This window comes from Periophthalmus magnuspinnatus, chromosome 23 (assembly GCF_009829125.3).
Source record: "Periophthalmus magnuspinnatus isolate fPerMag1 chromosome 23, fPerMag1.2.pri, whole genome shotgun sequence".
Classification (NCBI taxonomy): domain Eukaryota; kingdom Metazoa; phylum Chordata; class Actinopteri; order Gobiiformes; family Gobiidae; genus Periophthalmus; species Periophthalmus magnuspinnatus.
The window spans coordinates 14,450,679-14,468,273 of record NC_047148.1 but is presented as its reverse complement, the minus strand read 5'-3'; the positions used below and the strand labels follow the sequence as shown (position 1 = coordinate 14,468,273).

At 37.7% G+C, this 17,595-nt stretch overlaps 3 protein-coding genes across 4 annotated transcripts; 1 reads left to right on the top strand and 2 right to left on the bottom strand.

Moving 5' to 3' along the window:
- Positions 1-715: 715 nt before the first annotated feature.
- On the bottom strand, positions 716-6,048 carry c23h12orf56 (chromosome 23 C12orf56 homolog). The gene is made up of 14 exons (XM_033989330.2): positions 5,794-6,048; positions 4,730-4,892; positions 4,538-4,553; positions 3,379-3,544; positions 2,840-2,983; positions 2,703-2,767; positions 2,480-2,624; positions 2,308-2,396; positions 1,982-2,071; positions 1,812-1,884; positions 1,605-1,679; positions 1,447-1,524; positions 893-1,074; positions 716-824 (listed from the first exon to the last, which is right to left on the bottom strand). Exons 1-14 carry the CDS (start codon positions 6,043-6,045, stop codon positions 716-718), a joined length of 1,647 nt encoding a protein of 548 aa, XP_033845221.1. The 5' UTR covers positions 6,046-6,048.
- Positions 6,049-7,123: 1,075 nt separating this feature from the next.
- Positions 7,124-13,712, top strand: LOC117391791 (CD9 antigen-like). Of its 2 annotated transcripts, none has more exons than XM_033989701.2 (8): positions 7,124-7,402; positions 10,970-11,072; positions 12,048-12,145; positions 12,215-12,289; positions 12,363-12,464; positions 12,545-12,634; positions 13,028-13,111; positions 13,263-13,712. In XM_033989701.2, exons 1-8 carry the CDS (start codon positions 7,334-7,336, stop codon positions 13,326-13,328), a joined length of 687 nt encoding a protein of 228 aa, XP_033845592.1. In that variant the 5' UTR covers positions 7,124-7,333; the 3' UTR covers positions 13,329-13,712. The 2 variants fall into 2 exon arrangements, with proteins under 2 accessions (XP_033845592.1, XP_033845593.1); XM_033989702.2 differs by lacking the exon at positions 7,124-7,402 and adding an exon at positions 9,833-10,054.
- A 97-nt stretch (positions 13,713-13,809) lies between these two features.
- cwf19l1 (CWF19 like cell cycle control factor 1) lies at positions 13,810-17,240 on the bottom strand. The gene is made up of 14 exons (XM_033989699.2): positions 17,148-17,240; positions 16,975-17,059; positions 16,813-16,897; positions 16,534-16,635; positions 16,255-16,469; positions 16,057-16,172; positions 15,851-15,935; positions 15,110-15,259; positions 14,904-15,030; positions 14,737-14,816; positions 14,447-14,656; positions 14,266-14,385; positions 14,098-14,195; positions 13,810-14,025 (listed from the first exon to the last, which is right to left on the bottom strand). Exons 1-14 carry the CDS (start codon positions 17,168-17,170, stop codon positions 13,881-13,883), a joined length of 1,641 nt encoding a protein of 546 aa, XP_033845590.1. The 5' UTR covers positions 17,171-17,240; the 3' UTR covers positions 13,810-13,880.
- Positions 17,241-17,595: the final 355 nt, after the last annotated feature.

Genomic DNA, 17,595 nt, shown 5'->3' with positions numbered 1-17,595 from the left:
GGTGTATAAACATTTGGATACTGTGGACATTTCTGTTCCAGGCTAAAAGTGACCACTGTGTGTTTTTCTTCCCAAAACAGATAAGGCTGAACAACAGGAAGATGCACAACAAACAAAACCATTCAGTCTTTGTTTTCCAGTGAGCTATAGACAGATGACTGCACCATGACATACAAATTACATCCATATATTATATTACCACTGCCCAAACATGCTGATAAGATCTGCTGTTACACTAATACAGGAACATCCATGTGTCCACAAAGGTCAGTCTGATCCAAATGCTCTCACACTTTACAAGCAAACGAGAGGCTTACAGAAAATGCTCCCAGTCTGTTTAACTATTCTTGATTGTTTCCTTTGATATTTTGAATGAACACACAAAAATGCAATCCATAAAATAAAAACATTACCATATACTAAACCGCAACACATTTCAGCATTTATGTGGCTTACAAATCACATATAAAATTGTATTTTTAAAGACAAATATAACACAACATTTTTAACAATGACAATTCGATTTTTTACTATTATTATTTTTAGACTTTATAGTAATAAACGCAAACAAACACAGTGATTGGCCTTTTATTGGAAACCAAGGTACAAATCTTGTCCATTAGGTACATTTTAGCAACAGTTAATAACTGTTAATAAAGCGCATAGTAATAGTAAGTATCAAGGCAATGAGTTGAAATACAACTCAAAAAGTATCCTATTGCAGCATAAGGGTTAGAATTTGTTCGACCAGTTGTCGTATCATTGGGCTGATGGGATAGTGAGGGGGCAGCTTTGTTTCAACACTTATAACATTTACGGAGTACCTGTAATAAAATTGTATTATTTACTGTCAAAAATAAAAGAACATATTTGAAAATGTAATGTATCTCACTTGAAATCATCTTTGAAGTTGGTCTTCAAATGTCCTGCGAGATGTTTGCTGTACTGCAGACTGACCAGCAGGAGGCGACATCGTTGAAACAACAGGACAGACTGTACTGGACTTAATATGTAGAGTGGTGGACTGGATAGGACCAGTACCACCTGTTGGGTCTGGTAACCAATAAAGGATAACTGTAAAAAACAAGATTTTGAATAAGGTCATTATAGTATTTTATTGTCTATAGGCTTAATGCTTTGATAATAATAATAATAATAATAATAATAATAATAATAATAATAATAATAATAATAATAATAATGGTGATGATGATGATGATGATGATGATGATGATAATAATAATAATAATAATAATAATAATAATAATAATAATGGTGATGATGATGATGATGATGATGATGATAATAATAATAATAATAATAATAATAATAATAATAATAATAATAATAATAATAATAATAATAATAATAATAATAATAATAATAATAATAATTTAGTCAGCTTTAAGTTAGCTTTAGTAATAATTGGTTGTTGACAGACTTTACCAGGTGAGGATGTGGTTGTAGTACTTGAAGTATCCAGCCAACAGACAAGATACTGTCAGAAAAGGAAAACTTGCTTTTCTAGAATTCATAAAGAAATTTAAAGTAGTCTTCATTATAAAGAAAAATACTTCACTTTGTGGAGGAAATTAAGCACACACCTGTTGACCTTGAAGCAGCAGTTCAAAGAGCAGTGAACAGGCAGCGTCCAAATACTCAGCAAGACAAACATCAGTCTGTGAGAAGAACAGAAACTGTTTACAATGAAACACCACACCACTATATCATTAATATGATCAAAGTGGTGCCTCTCGGCCTGGTCATGTTTGTAAATGAGAATTAGCTTAAACAAATAAAAATAAAATGACCTGGGAGGCATTTGAAGTCTGAGGCCCTGGATCACGAATCAAAGCAAGCAGCATCCTGGTAACAAGGGCACCACTGCAGGAACAGTTCAATGTGTTTTATTCTCTTTTTCTGATAATTATGATTATTTTGATCTATGGGCTTCTATCAGGTAAAATTCAAAACTCATTACTTGTTTGCAGAGAGTAGACTCAGCCTGGCTGGTTCCACCTCAGTCTCTCTAAACATAACAGCCAGTGTCTGAACAACCAGGATGCTCATTCTACAAAATAAACACAAGTATTCATACAATACAATACATATCCATTATTACTGTATAGATATTACATTTTTTCTCCAATTGTAATAACAATACAAAACCAAGACATCGTCTAGGTCACAGGTTATGGCAAGTGCAGCGTAAGTTCAAAGAGGGACATAGTATATCTCAAAGAGGATTTAGTCTGCTCTGTTCTAAGTATGTTTGAAAATCCCTGCAGCACACATTGTAGAGCTTACAGGAGGTGATCTGTTGTGTAAAGAACGCTGCGATCTCCAGGTAGGAAATCCTCAAGAATCTGAACCAGGAACCGGCACAACTCATTAGACTATAAAACAGACCAAGAAATAGACCAATTATTTTTAAGATACATTTATGTTGCAGTGTATAACATGTACATGAAGTTCTTACCCTCCAGAACAGTCTGCGTAATGTCACATTTCTATGAGCAGCAGTGCACAGCTCCTGCAGTAAAAGGTACAGGCTCTCAACACTGATGCCCTCCTGTAACATCTCACCTTGGAGCTGAGAAAACAAATGGGCTGTCTGCTCCCAGCTAAACAGAGAACAATGAACTGTGATGTTGCTAAATTTAAAATCTATTTTGTAGAGTTTTATGACCTCATTTCTTTACCTGATGCCTTGAGGTGAAGTACAGTACTTTCTTCTGTATACTAGGTCTAACATCAAGGTAGACTTCTACAAAAAAGTGAAAGGTGGTCATGACCAAATAATTACTTTTTGTACTCTTTTTACATTTTAAAAACTCACAATGATGAAGCTGGTCCAGGTGCTCTGTAGATGAATATAAAGTGTGGAGATTGGTGACAGAGCGTATAAATGCAGCTCAGCAATGTTGGCCCCTTTGTTTTGTTTCAAAAGACGTGAGAACAACAAACTAATTCTCCTGGGCACCTAAAACATGACATGATAATTTTGAACATATTTAGTGCATATAATACTGGCATAAAACTCAGCAGGAAAAAGAGCTACACAGTATGTGCCTCTAATACAATATGTTTGATTCATGACTTCAGAGATTCAATGGGAGAATCAATATTTTGAAAGAAATATCTAAAGAGAAAATCCACAAATATTGAACATTATCATTATTGGCTTGGGAATTGTTCTGCTAGATTTCCATATTAATCTCATGGTTGCCATAAAGAACTGTGAACTGACAACTATAACATCTTTGCAGTTGAATAATGTCTCCAGTTTTTGGAGCTATTGTCAAAAAAATGATGTCACATTCTCTGATTATATATCAAAACAGTGTTCAATCTGTAGCTCTAACATTATTAAAATACCTTTGGAGATAGTGTTCTTTTTGTGCATTGATTGGCAGTGAGAGGGTACATAGAGGCTGAGGAGTGCGGTCGGGCTGGAGGTTGGGGGGCCAGCAGACCAAGAGTCTCTTCGTTAGGACAGGAAGCGGAGCGGGTGGGTCTAGGTGTGTAAGCAGACATGGGTGAGCTAATAAACAATAAAATCATCACAAATAACTATATATAGTACCTTTTTATTAACCTCAGATTTATGCATAACATGAAAAGTATGAAAGACCAGATGGACAGGCTGAAAATATCTGCTTAAAATCGCCATTTACCAAGAGCACATTCCCAAACATTCTCCATATGGTAGGACATTTATGTAGGACATTTATGACTTTCTTGAAATGAACTACATCCTATCCATAATAAAGCAATTACACTTTTTATTCATGCATTCATTTTGAACAACACAGGGTCTGTCCCCCACTTCTAGCACAAATAGATAGATTTAAACTGCATAATCAAGTTGAAAAGCAGCATGGGAGTTTCTGGAAATGTCTATTTTTATCTGAAAAGCTTTGGGACATGTCTTGGATGTGACCATGCAAGTGATATCTTTGTCACACTTGAGTGTCACACTGCTGGCTTGTACACTGACACGCCTTTAGTGTCTCCAGTGGCTCATAACTAATTAAACTTTTTCCTTACTTTATACTTGACTAGCCAAGCAGGGTATACTGAGGTCTAAATGTTGTATTAGGAATAGTTGTACAAGCCTAAAGAAACACTTGTAGGACCTCTCCCTTATGACAACAACCTATTAAATGTTTTATGGATTTAAGTGTTTGTCTGTCTCCCTGACTCCCAGGCACAATCCACAGTTTGGTGTCGTTCTATACTTTACACAAGTTCTCATTAAACTGTTGTAGAAAAAGAAGGTATTGATGGGTTCCAGTGTCCTGTTACAGGCACCTTTTTAAGGACTTTTCACCATTAAAAAGATTAGGTATTTTGTTTGAAATTGTAAATTGCAACAATCCAAATTTTTAATAATTCTACAACAGATACTGTTAAAAACATCTGGCTCGTAACAGAGTTATTTGGCATTTTCTATTAATTTCCAAGTCTGTGCTTCTGAATAGCAGGAGAAAAAGACAACAATTGCACCTTCTACTTTGTGTTTTGTGAAGCTTACCTGTGCACAGCATATCCTGTGGAGGCGATGACACAAGGCAGTTAGTGTTACAGGTAAAAAAAAATCTCTACAAAGAAGCAGGCACCACAGTTTTTAATGAAAAATCACTAATACCAACTTCCAATTCGTGCAGAAGATTCATGAATAATTTCCAGTTTTTGATAGTCTTGATAGTATAATAAAGCCTTTTACCTTCTGCTGTAAGCGGGCTAAAGCTGTGAGATGGGGAAAGTGCGGGGAACAGTTGATCATCATGATGCCCCTTTGTGACAGGTTTCTCTGGAACATAAATGATCTTTATGTGCTGACACTGCTCCCTGTCCTTACCGCTGAGAAAGTCTGGGAGGTCATTGATCTGCTCAAACAAAAAAAAGTATTGGGTTGCATACTTGTATCCATAATATACACCGCATGTGGAAAATTCTAACAGTAGTGATGGCATGAAGTTGGTAGGTGTCATCCACGGTGTCATCGGCCTTTGGTTTATGTCTACATGTGCATTCAGTTACTCCAGTGGGAGGCCTGATAGTGAAAGCTTGGAGTAAGTGAAAAGTGTAATCTATGGAGGATCAACAAGGATCACTACATAAGCCAGTTACTTAATGTGACCTTTGTGATAGAACACAGGAAAGATTTTCCCTAAATGTATAACATTTTGGTCAAATTAATCATGTTTGAGCAATGGGCCTAGATTTAGATGAAATCTTCAATCTAGCAAAGGACTAACTACACTGCCACTTACTTACTTACTTACTTACTTACTTACTTACTTACTTACTTACTTACTTACTTACTTACTTACTTACTTACTTACTTATTTATTTATTTATTTATTTATTTATTTATTTGACTGGGACAATGCATGTTAATGAACAAACATGATTCATCATGAATGTAAACATGCCAGATTATAGCCAAAGGCTATTTTCCGTCTGTTGTCTCAGGGGCTGGGGTCACAAAAGGTTCAAGTTAAAATTGCACCTTACATTTTACTGCACTGTCCCCATAGTTGCATATTCCACACAATTGCACAGTACACTCATTGCATAGTTCCCATAATTGCACCATACAAAATATTGCATATTCATATGTAGTCCATATCACAAAACCCCCCCGAAAAAACCCCAAACAAAAAAAAAAAAACATGCTTGTTTATTGTGGGTGTCACTTAATATAATCAGTGTTTGTGACCCACACATCCAGGAGGCTCATTGGCTCATTAATAAGAATGCATGACTTGCGACAGTTTCACTCACCAGCTCTATGGCCCTCACGGAGCTGAACCCGAAGACAGAGGTGAGTGTGCGCGGAGAAAACTCAGTCAGGTACACGCGCTCGTCGCTCATCACGACGTGCATGTAAACTTTATTGATGGAGTCCGACTTAACCACGCACGGTTCATAGCCCCGGATGCGCTCGTACAGCGCCCGCTCCGTGTTCCGCTTCAGGAAAGAGTCCAATCTGATGTTTCGGCGGTAGAGCAGTGTCCCGGGGCCGGCCCGGGCCATAGGCACAGGCTAAAGGTGAAGAGTCAGTCTTCCACGAAGAGATGTCTGGCCCTTCTGACTTTCTATAAAAAAATATATATGTATATATATATATATATATTAGGCTCTACAGGCAAAACTACTAATGGTTTGTTGCGGCTCCTTTCAACCAGTGAAGACAGGCTGTGGACTAGCACAGTCCCAGCTGTCATTAGACCTTCCTGTCGCACAAGTTTGAGATTGGTCTGCTCTGGGAGAGGGCCGGCGCTGATTGGCTGGAGACATCGTCAAAGACAATGCAGTGAACTCTGAGTTAAACATCTTCATATACAGCGGGTAGAACTGGGAATGAATCAAAGGCTACATTTAATTTCTGTTATGGTTTGTAGATTATTGAGTCCTTATATAACCACAGTGAATTTCAGATTTCCAACAAGCTCAATCACAGTTTGACAGGCACACTGCAGTGCCGCCTAGTGGCTGTGTTAGTTTATTACAAGCTACAATTTTCTTAACGTTTTTCAGTAAAAAAAACCCCAAACAAAATATACAGTTGTACAGATTTTTATGTGATTTTAAAAATAACAACACAATACAAATTATTATTATTATTATTGTTGTTGTTGTAGTTGTTGTTATATTTATTATTATTATTATTGTTGTTGTTGTTATTATTATTATTATTATTATTATTATTATTATTATTATTATTATTATTATTATTATTATTATTATTATTATTATTATTATTATTATTATTATTATGTGGACTAATGTGAATGAGAAAAATGAGAAAGTGTTCTCCTTTAATTTTGCAGCTGCAAAACAACAGTCGTGGGCTGTTGCTCCACACAGTCAGCTTTGTCCTGTGCAAATGAACGATCTCATTGGTAGCAGAGAGAGAGAGAGAGAGAGAGAGAGAGAGAGAGAGAGAGAGAGAGAGAGACAGAGAGAGAGAGAGAGAGAGAGAGAAAGACAGAGAGAAAGAGAGAGAAAGTGAGAGAGGGGGAGAGGGAGTGAGAGAGAGAGAGAGAGAGAGAGACAGAGAGAGAGAGAGAGAGAGAGAAAGAGAGAGAGAGAGAGAGAGACGCAATTGATTTTTGCGTCGTGCATTGTGATGAACTTGTGCCAGACTGAAATAACAAACCTTTCTGTCATCTTACTGGGTGGCAAAACTCTCTTGAGTTTGCGCGGGTGAGAAACGGAGATCGAAGGAGACAGTCCAAACTTTCAGGTAGTCTACAAGGTCTGGTCTGTACAAGGAGCCAGGCCTACAATACTTAGACTTACCATCTGTATCTAGTGAAGGATGACCGCCCTGAGCAGCTGGGAGCTGTGCGTCAAATATGCGCTCTTCATGTTCAACTTTATCCTTTGGGTGAGTCTGGGAATACGGCCCTGGCCTGGGCTATATGTAGGTCTATTTGACAGTATACAGACTATTAAATGAGTTATATTGTAGCCTACACATAAGCATAGGCGTATTTTGTAGCCTGTTTCTTTTACCTAGTTCAACATTGACAGTAAGTCCACTGAAATAGCCGTGGACTATCTGATGCGCAGTTTGCATGTTCGAGGTTAATTGGCATTGGAGAACATTTCCTTCTCAATTTAATGTGCAAAATATAAAAAGCAAAATCGAAGATCATTGTACTAGCTTTACAGAGGCTTATTTTGTTGTTATTTTGTATCCAGACTTCTTGCAATGAGCCACGTGAGGGTCTGTATGACAGTAGTTTATGGAGCCAAATGACAGTGACATAAACGTATTCATTTGATGATCAGTAACAAACCACACTGTTGTTCAGACGGTCTCTTTGTAGGCTCAGGCTACAAAGAGACCGACACGTTTATGGACACGTTTATGTACCGACAAATCTTAAATTGAATTCATGTTTATCATGGAATGAAATACACACCTGTCTTTTATCCTTTCAGGAGCCTTTTAATAGTGTTCAGCTGGGCGTGAGAGCAGTGGCGTAGTTACGTGGCGGCCTGGGGGAGGGAGGGCCTAGTGTGACTGAGTGAAACACACCATCCTGCAGCATTACTAAGTTTTCTTTCATGCTATGGCCATGGGGTGCATACATAACAGCGCTCTACTCCATACTTCACCTTGCATTCTCCCTGAAAAGCTTTGCCATGTCAGTCACTTTTAACTCTGTCTGGCTTCATTCAAGTTCTGTCTGGTGCCGCAAAAGCAACACAGCCTGTTTGATCACTCTACAGTGTATTTTCGAGAATGTTTGGTAATTAAATAGTTACTTTAGAAAACAATAAACAACAGTATGTGAGTAAGAACCATTACTTTAAATTTGGGAGGCACATAGAGCACAGGTCAGCGGTCATGTCATCAGTGGCCTAATTCTGAGACAATTTTGGCTCACACGATTGTTGTATTTTATTTATTTATATTACTGAACAGTGAACATAATAAGCTTAAACTTCTTCACGTGGGTATGTTTAGTCCATGTAGCCTGTAGACTGTTTCTGCCTCTGTTTTTTTTTTTTTTCTCTTGGAATTCTCTGATTCATAAACTGTAAGGGGTGCAGCCATTTAAATGTTACATTAATACAGTGCTTCTCAATTATTTTCTATCATGCCCCCCCTGTAAAGAAGAAAAAATTTCGCCCCCCCCCCCTTGAAAAAATAAAATAAATGAAATGATATAATGAAATTTAATTAAATATCAAATAAAACAATAAAATTAAATAAACATCAAATGAATAAATTAAAATTAAATAAATATCAAAATAATACATTAAAATTAAATAAATATCAAATTAAAACAAGTAATTTAGCAATTTGGTACGCCACCTTATATGATGCTCAGTGCTGCTGCTTTAAGTGACATTTACAAAGTGGATAATTGTTGTTAATATTTGGCACGTTTATGCTGAAAAAACTCCAGCGTCTTATCAGCGTGACTGAGGTGTAATGAGGTGGCGCTTTAACTTATTTGGCTTCATACTGTCCGCTGCAAACATTTTCAGACACAGCAGACACCGGTCTGTCCTCGTGTCCCACCGGAGTCACGGTGAAGCCAAGTGCTAAATACTCTTCATCAGACTCCTCCTCGTCTTATTTTTCGGGTGACTTTACCTCCGTCTATCTCCGCCTTTCTTTTCATCCCTGTTAAAATGTTTTCCATAGTGTCTCTTTAGCAAAAGTGTTTCTTGTTCACTGCCCTGTGTCACGATCTGTTCGCTCTCTCCTGCTCTTTGCTGTGCGCGCGCACACCGTACAGTACTACAGTGTCATACGCGGAGTCATACGCCCCACTATTTGAGAACCACTGCATTAATATTAATAATGTTTATCTATCTATCTATCTATCTATCTATCTATCTATCTATCTATCTATCTATCTATCTATCTATCTATCTATCTATCTATCTATCTATCTATCTATCTATCTATCTATCTATCTATCTATCTATCTATCTATCTATCTGTCTGTCTGTCTGTCTGTCTGTCTGTCTGTCTGTCTGTCTGTCTGTCTGTCTGTTTGTCTGTCTGTCTGTCTGTCTGTCTGTCTGTCTATCTATCTATCTATCTATCTATCTATCTATCTATCTATTTATTTATTTAGATGCATATATTGCTAAAGATAGTGCATTGTGCCTTCAATTACATGTAAAATATATATTCACTATTCATTTAATATTATTTCCTTGGCAAGTTAAGTTGTATTCATGTTTAAGTGCCACCCCAGGTCCATAACTGCCCCTTACTGCCCCTATAAATAAAACCCTGGCTCCGCCCCTGGTGTAAACGCGCACAGGTATAGCCCCGCCTCTTCCTCCGCCCCTCCCCCGGCTTCCCTTTATGCCCAGGTGTGTCCGCACGGGTGTGGTGCATAAAAGCCTACGTGATTTTACTTTGTGCGCTTGTCGGTGTATGTGTTTTCATTTTTTTCTGAAGACCGTGTCGTTTATACCAACCAGCAGGAAAAACACAACTTTCTGAGCCATGGGAGGAATGCAGTGTATCAAATACCTGGTGTTTGTGTTCAACTTTATCTTCTGGGTATGTGGTGATCATGGTGGAGGTGGATTTTTTCTGGTTTAACGACACAGAGTGTTGAGATGTTAACCAAATCTTAGTCTAGCACATTTTAGACTCTAGGATTGTGCCCGGTCTCAAAATGAACACTTCTTCTGCCTCTGGAAAAACTAGTTTTGTTTCTTCATGAAGTAATATTTCTTTCATGCCTCATGGTGACAGTGGCTGTATAAGGAGGTTCCATTTATAATGGGCCTGTTACTGTGAACTAGTTTGATGTAGCAAGGAGTTTATCTTTCTGCTTTACTGCTGTAAAACCGCATGGTTACAGTGATCCCTTGTTTACAGTGTCCTATGTCCAATGACTGTTTTGAGATTTAGAGAGGATAATAATACGGTTGGCTGCTGTAGTCAGCAGGTGAATGTCCACATGAATGTGTTCACTTGTTTGTTAAAGGCTTTTTCAAGTTTAAAATAATTGGTATGACCACATTTGAATCACTAGGATGCAGTTTGGTGACAAAATCAAATTCTTTAGATGGTAAACAAGCCATTCAGTCACTATCTCTGAATGTACAAAGCTCGTTAATGCCTCTGTGACTTAAGTGCACTAATGTGAACCACTGGGAGCTGCATCTTCCTTGAGGATGCCTGTGGGAGTTCATTAGAGTTCACATAGCACATAGGGATGTTTAGTCTTCACACAAGGTCACAAACCAAACATCACAGACTTCAATGCAAATTTAAGTATGATTTGAGGAAGACATTTAACTCATGTTTTCCCATGTTTATCAGAAATCGACAACAGTCAGTCAACAGTGATGTTCTACAGTTATTTGGTCAACACTTAAGCTATTTTGTCTGTGTGTAAATCCAGCGTGTTGATTTACAAAGGAAATAGATACGCTAGACATCATATCAATATGTGTCTTTTTCCAGTTGGCGGGGACAGGAGTCCTAGCGTTGGGGCTATGGCTGCGCTTTGACACCAGGACATCAGGACTTTTTGAAGGAGAGGACTCTCCCTCAGTCTTTTTGACTGGTATGGCATGATCTTGTGACCCGGGTTTGTTTTAGAATGAAAGTCACTGACTCAGTAGCACTTATTCTTCTCACCAGCTCAACATTTAGAGTTAAAATGAATATAGTAAATGTCACTTAAAATGAGAGACTACAGAACATTATACTTTATATCCCTCATGAGCACTAAGTTAATGTGAAATACAAATGATTAAATTATGTCATTTGATAAATAAGTTGGTATTATAGCTTTACACCAGACCATGTCACTAAATCGGCTCCAACATCTTCTCATACCTTCAGTTATTTATAAAAATGCCATTAGCTATATAAATATAATCTTTTATTTGAAAGTGACATCAAGGAAAACAAAAAGTTTACAATATATTTAAACTTCATCAAATCAGATTTAACTAATTGCATCTCAAAACTTTAAATGTTGAAGCGACTCTTCATTAGCTCAAAAGCCATGGCAATGCTCTGACGTTGCTTTTTTTTAAAAAAAGTGACAACAATAAAACAACATGAAAATTCTGCATGCAGGGCAGCTGAGGCTGTGGCCACAGTGAGTCCACAGTGAGTCCACAGTGAGCAGTTGCGTTGGTCAAGGCCCTCCACACATTGCTCTCATTCTTCATCTGTAAACAGGGCTACCTTTGTTTAGTGACTTTTGTATTCTCAGTGGGACTGACACAGAAAGACAGACTGGCTCCCTCCCTTTGCTCTTTGTATCGCGCTTTAATCAAACGATAAGTGAAGTAGGCGGTCAGGCGACAGAGGACTCGATGGAAAATGCACAGCTCCAAATAACAAACTGAAGGAGGAAAATCTTTTGTGATGAGGCCAATGGGCTGGTGTCACGCTGAATCTATTGTGGTGCTTCATTCTTTTGCGTATGATTCATCATCGAAGCTAAAGGGGAAAACAAAACAAATGAATCTGTATACAAACAATACTTTTAACAACTCAAAGATAACAGTGGAACTTTTTTTTTTAGGTGTGTACATCTTGATTGCAGCTGGGGCACTTATGATGGTGGTTGGCTTCCTGGGATGTTGTGGAGCCATCAAAGAATCCCCATGCATGCTTGGATTGGTATTATTATTTGTTTTACATTTGATAAAGTAAAAACGAGTAATTGTAATGTTTTGTTTGTACTTTTAGTTCTTCCTCTTTCTCCTACTCATCTTTGCCATTGAAGTGGCAGCTGGAATCTGGGGCTTATCTAATAAGGACAGGGTATGCAAGTGATGAAATTCCAGAGGTTTGTGTAGTTTGGTACTAATAAAGTGTATAATGTCTGTGTATTCAGGTGATCGAGGATGTAACAGAATTTTATAAGCAAACTTATACCAATTATAAGGACACAAAGCAGGATGCCCTGAAGGAAACACTCCGCTTGATTCATTTTGGAGTAAGAACCATTGGCCTATAGCATTTTTAATCATTATGTGGGAAAATGGGTAGTGCTTATTCACCCTTTTATCTTTATAGTTGAACTGCTGTGGCCCCACTGGGACTGTGATTGATGCTGCAAGAGACATTTGCCCCAAGCAGGAGGGATTGGAAGTTCTCATCACAACGGTAAAATAAATTATCACGTACACATTCTAGAGAAAGTCGCAAAAGTCCTTTACAGAATCCAATAAGAACACAAGGGATGAAGCAAGATAAAATGTAAAAATCAGTCAACCAAAAGTTTGGACTCAAAATATTTTAATTAGGATACAGATTCTGCTACTTGGAGGGACAGTGGCAGGGCATTTTTGTTTTTACTTTTAAACTTGATTAATCTTGAAGAAAATTTCAGATTTAAACTAATTTTAAGTGTACTGTATAGTATGATCTACTCAAATTATCATTGTATATTTTAGGTACACTTTACAATCCCACCTGATAATGGCTGAGTGTTGATGAGAATACCATTCCATACCGTACTACCACCTATAATGTAACGTACTGTTTTTGTCTTATTAGAGCTGCCCAGCTGCTATTGATGAGATGTTCAACAGTAAACTTCACATCATTGGCGGGGTTGGCATTGGTATTGGAATAATTATGGTAAGTGTATTTTCAGATCAGGGTATTGTGTATATCATTATGTCTTTCTAAATATCAACCTTGCACTAGCCTTGTCTATGCATCCCTTTGTTAAAACAGGCTTTCTTTTACCATAAGAGTTATGATATGAACTTGGTGTCTGAACTTTCAGATTTTTGGCATGATCTTCAGCATGATGCTCTGCTGTGCCATTAAGAAGTCCAGAGACTTTGTCTAAATAACATTTTGCATTCGTCCCACCTCAACACATTGACCTGCCCTGCTATAAGTTATGCTTCGCTTGGATCTGTGCATGATGGCACGGTCACCTTTGACCTCTGAGAATATGAAGCATTTAAAGTAATCCAGTCCCTGTAGTTTTCTGTTCATGGAAATGATAAATGTGTAAACTACAATCATGTAACCCCTGGAAAATGCTGACTCTCACATGGATTATGCTTTATTAATTTTACATGTGTTAGACCATTGAATGTTTTATTCTTTTTATTTTTTACTGACTCAAGGGAATTTTGTTTTTATAGTTTTATTAACAAAAATAATTTGCCAATTGCATTTATAAGTACCAGTTAACAGTAATAAAGTATGTGTTTGATCTATGCAATGTCTTTCAGAGTGGACTGACATTAATGTGACCTTTTTAGTTTGGTACAAAAGAGAATAAAATACATCTGGACAAATCAAACAGCCTGCACGTCATATATGAAATCATTGGAGGCTTTAATACCATGTTAAATTCTGAGTTTGTAAAAACGAATGAGCCCAAGCATATTTAGTCTTCCCATGCAAAGTCAAAAGGCTGGAAGTCGTCTCTCAGTTGTTTGCAGCAGTCCTCCTCCTCCTCTCTGGTCTGTTTGCACTCCTTCCAATCTGCCCGGGTTGGAATGTTCAGCACTGCCTCACTGGCCAGAACTTCCCTAAACATACGTACATACTAAACTTATATTTTTAACACTATGAATAATGTGATTTTAGTTATAGACACTTACCTGCCAAACTGCAAAGGAAAATGCTTCTGAATACGATAGTAGAGTTTCTCTCCTGAATCAAGCTCCACATAGAAATAAGGAGTCCCTGGAGGAGCAATCTAAAAAAATATATATTTATGTAGTATTACAATGTTTCTTGCTGTCGTCAAACTGTTGCATGTAAACTACCTGCTTGAGGTCTGTATGTTCAGGAATTTCCATCAGCTCCATTTTTTGCTCTTGAGCTTGGACCATAAATGCCTCTTTAATGTCCTCTGTGGTGCAGCAGCTCAATGGCACTGGAACAACCTGGATTATATACATTAAAATAAATTATATTTGAGACAACAATTACATGTACATATTATACCTGTAGCTGCAAATGTTGACTCCTGTAATTCCTCTCAAATAAGATGCAGCGTTCCCCTTTGCTCTTATAGAAACTTCTGAGTGCTGATTTGTATTTTTCCATCTCTTCTACCACATCTGAGGCCAAATCCACAACGGACTGGTAGTGGCCGATTGGAAGAATCAGTAAGTGTCGAGGTGTCAGGGCACCTTTAGCCAGAGCCAGATAGCACTGCAAGATGAGCCAGTGTATACTGTAAATTATATTTTCTTTTAAAGTACACCAGAATGCTGGTGTTTTGGTAAACTCACATGTGTGCCAATACTGATGACCAAGTGTTTCTCCACCTGAGGGCTGGCCAAACAAAACCAACAAGGCCCTGTCGGCTGGGCTGTATATAAGAAGAAAACATTTGGTAATCTACAGTGCAATTTACAGTTTCAGAATGGTTGGTAGTTATTGCAGTGATTGCACTCACGATGTCTGCGAGGCTGTTTGCCCCCACTTTCATTGAAGTGACCTCTTCCTCGACCTCTTCCATCTGACGGCCTCTTTCTGTTGCCTTGGTTTGTGCTTAGGTCAAAGAAAAACTGACTGACAGGTTCCTGAAGAGAATGAAAAGGACACACTGTAGTTGTACAAAAAAAAAAAAGTTTTACAGCAGAGTCAAGCAGCCACACTCACCTCCTCTTCACTTTTAAAGCTTGGTTTTGGTGCATCTGTTTTGTCTTTTGTCACTCTTCTGTAGGGATTTTCTGTCACATCCTGAGGTTGTTTAACCAACTCTACTTGATCCATGCTCTTCATAGGAATAATGTTGAAGGCGTACAAATACTGCAATCCAAACATTGGACCTTATTTTCGAAAACAATACTGACTAATCACCATGTTTGCAAATATTTAAAAAATATAAATATTTTGATGGTAGAGATTCACAGAGTGCGTCTTCAGTTCTGATGCCAGCTTTGAGCACCTTTGAGCAAGAGGGGTTGCAAAATGTCAAACCAGGACCAAGTTTAGTCCACTCGGTCTAGACCAGGTATGGGTGAGGATTTAGTCCCAATTTTAATAGTGAAGTACGTGGAAATCAAATGTGATCTCACAGTGAAAGACCAAAGAAATAATATTACATAAACTTAAACTTAAGTTAATAAACTTCATTTCAATGCTTTGCTGTAAACTATATTTTGCAGGTGAGATAGAGTTGGAGGCCCTGATCTAACTTTTATGAACTATTTATTATTGAAATAACTCTGCATCATGGCAGCACATGACCTGTTGTTTTTCTGCATTAATAGGGCCAAATGAATACCCACACAGTAATCTAATCGTAGAATTGTATATTTTATCATACACAATACATGATACCAGTATTGGTGTCCATCTATGTAATAGTACATCTCTAATGAAGAAGCTATCACAAACCTTTTTCTTTGCTGGGTTGCTGACATTTGCCAGAGCAATAAACCGGCTGACATGTTGTGCATTTTCTTGGAGAATAACATGATTCCTGAAAACATGTCACAATAAAAATATAAGTAAAAACCAAAAGACTAAGTATGATAACATATAAACCAATAGGTGGAGGAGTGTTTTAAACACAGCAGGTACCAAAGCTGTCTCTTGTTTACCTGTAAGGAAGTCTCTCGTAGTAAACACCTTCTAGACCAGCAAAGTGATATCTTGGCTTTAATTTGTCTGCAAGGCTAGCAATGGAGTTACTGCCACATGTTTTTGTGTCCACTTCCTGAATCCAAAAAAATCTTCATTATTTTAAATGCAAAAATGTATACAATATCCCTCACCAAAAAATACAAGGTTGTTCTTACGGGGGTGTTGCCATAGTGCCACACTCCTTTAGGCCACTGTGATGTCAACAGTATGTCCACACCTCTAAACTTTGAGTTACTGATCAATGGTTCAACAAGCGAACACAGATCTTTGGATGTGAAGCAGTGGGAGGGTGCTGGCTCCTGTGAACCTTCTCGGCCACTGACATATGCTATTTGTAAGCCTGAAACTCCAGTGAACACACCCTGACGACCTATAATGCACAGAACAAATTAAAAATGTAGTCAGAAGCCCCAACAGTATTAGACCAGGCATACCCAGATAAGTGATGTTTTCACACAGCTCGCTGCCACAGGCATTGGAGAAATACTTTGTCATCTCCTGACTTGCTGCTCCCAAGATATAAGTATGAATAGGCGCTGAAAAAGTACAATAAAGCCAGTAAGTTTAAAAAAGTGCATTTTACTGTAAACAGTCTATCAGTCAACAGGTCCACGACAGTTGCTGCTGAATCGATCTTTCATACTCATATTGTCCTCTCAGTAAAGCACTCACAACAATTGCTTTAATGTGTTTTTGTCAGTTAGTTAACTTGCCTGTCTTTGCACCAGTTTTATATTGCTGCCACTCTGCATCTGCTTCAGGGGTCGTCCCAAAAAAGTCTCCAACGCAAAGTAGCAGCTGAAATGATATAACACGTACTATTAACGTAAAGACAAAACTTCAGGTTGACTCATCTGAATTGTGTTTTGACGCACATCAAAGGGTCCAGCTTTCTTCTGGATTGTCTGTACACGATTGAAGAGAGCGTTCAATCTCCCTTCCACATCCCCGCATGCTAAACTGTAAAAAAAATAAATAAAGCATCTAGGCTACACGATTTACTGAATTGCGAGGTCGATATCATAAAAAAATAAAATAAAATACTCACACTCTAACAGGTTGTTCTCCCATTTTGGCAAATATCCTGCAAAGTGCTTAAAGCGTGAATATTTCCTTGCAGATTGGATATTGCAGAATGAACGCTCGGTACGTTGGCGATAATCGTCCGGATAGCATGAAAAAAAAAAAAATCGTAATCGTTCCCTTATAACATATCATGAATGTGATCAACCCAGCAATATGTAAAATTGGTATATGTCATATGAATTATTTGAAAACATTTCACGATGAATTTTTTTTTTTTTTTTTTTTTTTTTACTATCATTGTTTCTACACGGAATATTTTTTACCCCGGACCTCTTGGTTGCCATTTTATTTAATCTACTTTAAAATATCCAGTGACTATTTATTAATATAGTTTTGAATTTATGACAGTCTTCTAGATGGTTCTTGAGTATAGTTGCAGTTAGACTTCTAGAGCACAATAATTTAATATC

What these genes read in the sequence shown, in the direction of transcription:
- c23h12orf56 (XM_033989330.2), bottom strand. Translation starts at nt 6,045, where the DNA reads ATGGCCCGGGCCGGCCCCGGGACACTGCTCTACCGCCGAAACATCAGA. An exon ending in CCGTGAGGGCCATAGAGCTG is followed by an intron (nt 4,893 to 5,793) that starts GTGAGTGAAACT and finishes TTGTTTGAGCAG; the next exon opens with ATCAATGACCTCCCAGACTT. An exon ending in TGCTGCTTCAAGGTCAACAG is followed by an intron (nt 1,525 to 1,604) that starts GTGTGTGCTTAA and finishes TATGAATTCTAG; the next exon opens with AAAAGCAAGTTTTCCTTTTC.
- LOC117391791 (XM_033989701.2), top strand. Translation starts at nt 7,334, where the DNA reads ATGACCGCCCTGAGCAGCTGGGAGCTGTGCGTCAAATATGCGCTCTTC. An exon ending in TCCCTCAGTCTTTTTGACTG is followed by an intron (nt 11,073 to 12,047) that starts GTATGGCATGAT and finishes TTTTTTTTTTAG; the next exon opens with GTGTGTACATCTTGATTGCA. An exon ending in TTGGTATTGGAATAATTATG is followed by an intron (nt 13,112 to 13,262) that starts GTAAGTGTATTT and finishes CTGAACTTTCAG; the next exon opens with ATTTTTGGCATGATCTTCAG.
- cwf19l1 (XM_033989699.2), bottom strand. Translation starts at nt 17,170, where the DNA reads ATGGGAGAACAACCTGTTAGAGT. An exon ending in TGAAAACATCACTTATCTGG is followed by an intron (nt 16,470 to 16,533) that starts GTATGCCTGGTC and finishes TGTGCATTATAG; the next exon opens with GTCGTCAGGGTGTGTTCACT. An exon ending in AACATACAGACCTCAAGCAG is followed by an intron (nt 14,196 to 14,265) that starts GTAGTTTACATG and finishes ATATTTTTTTAG; the next exon opens with ATTGCTCCTCCAGGGACTCC.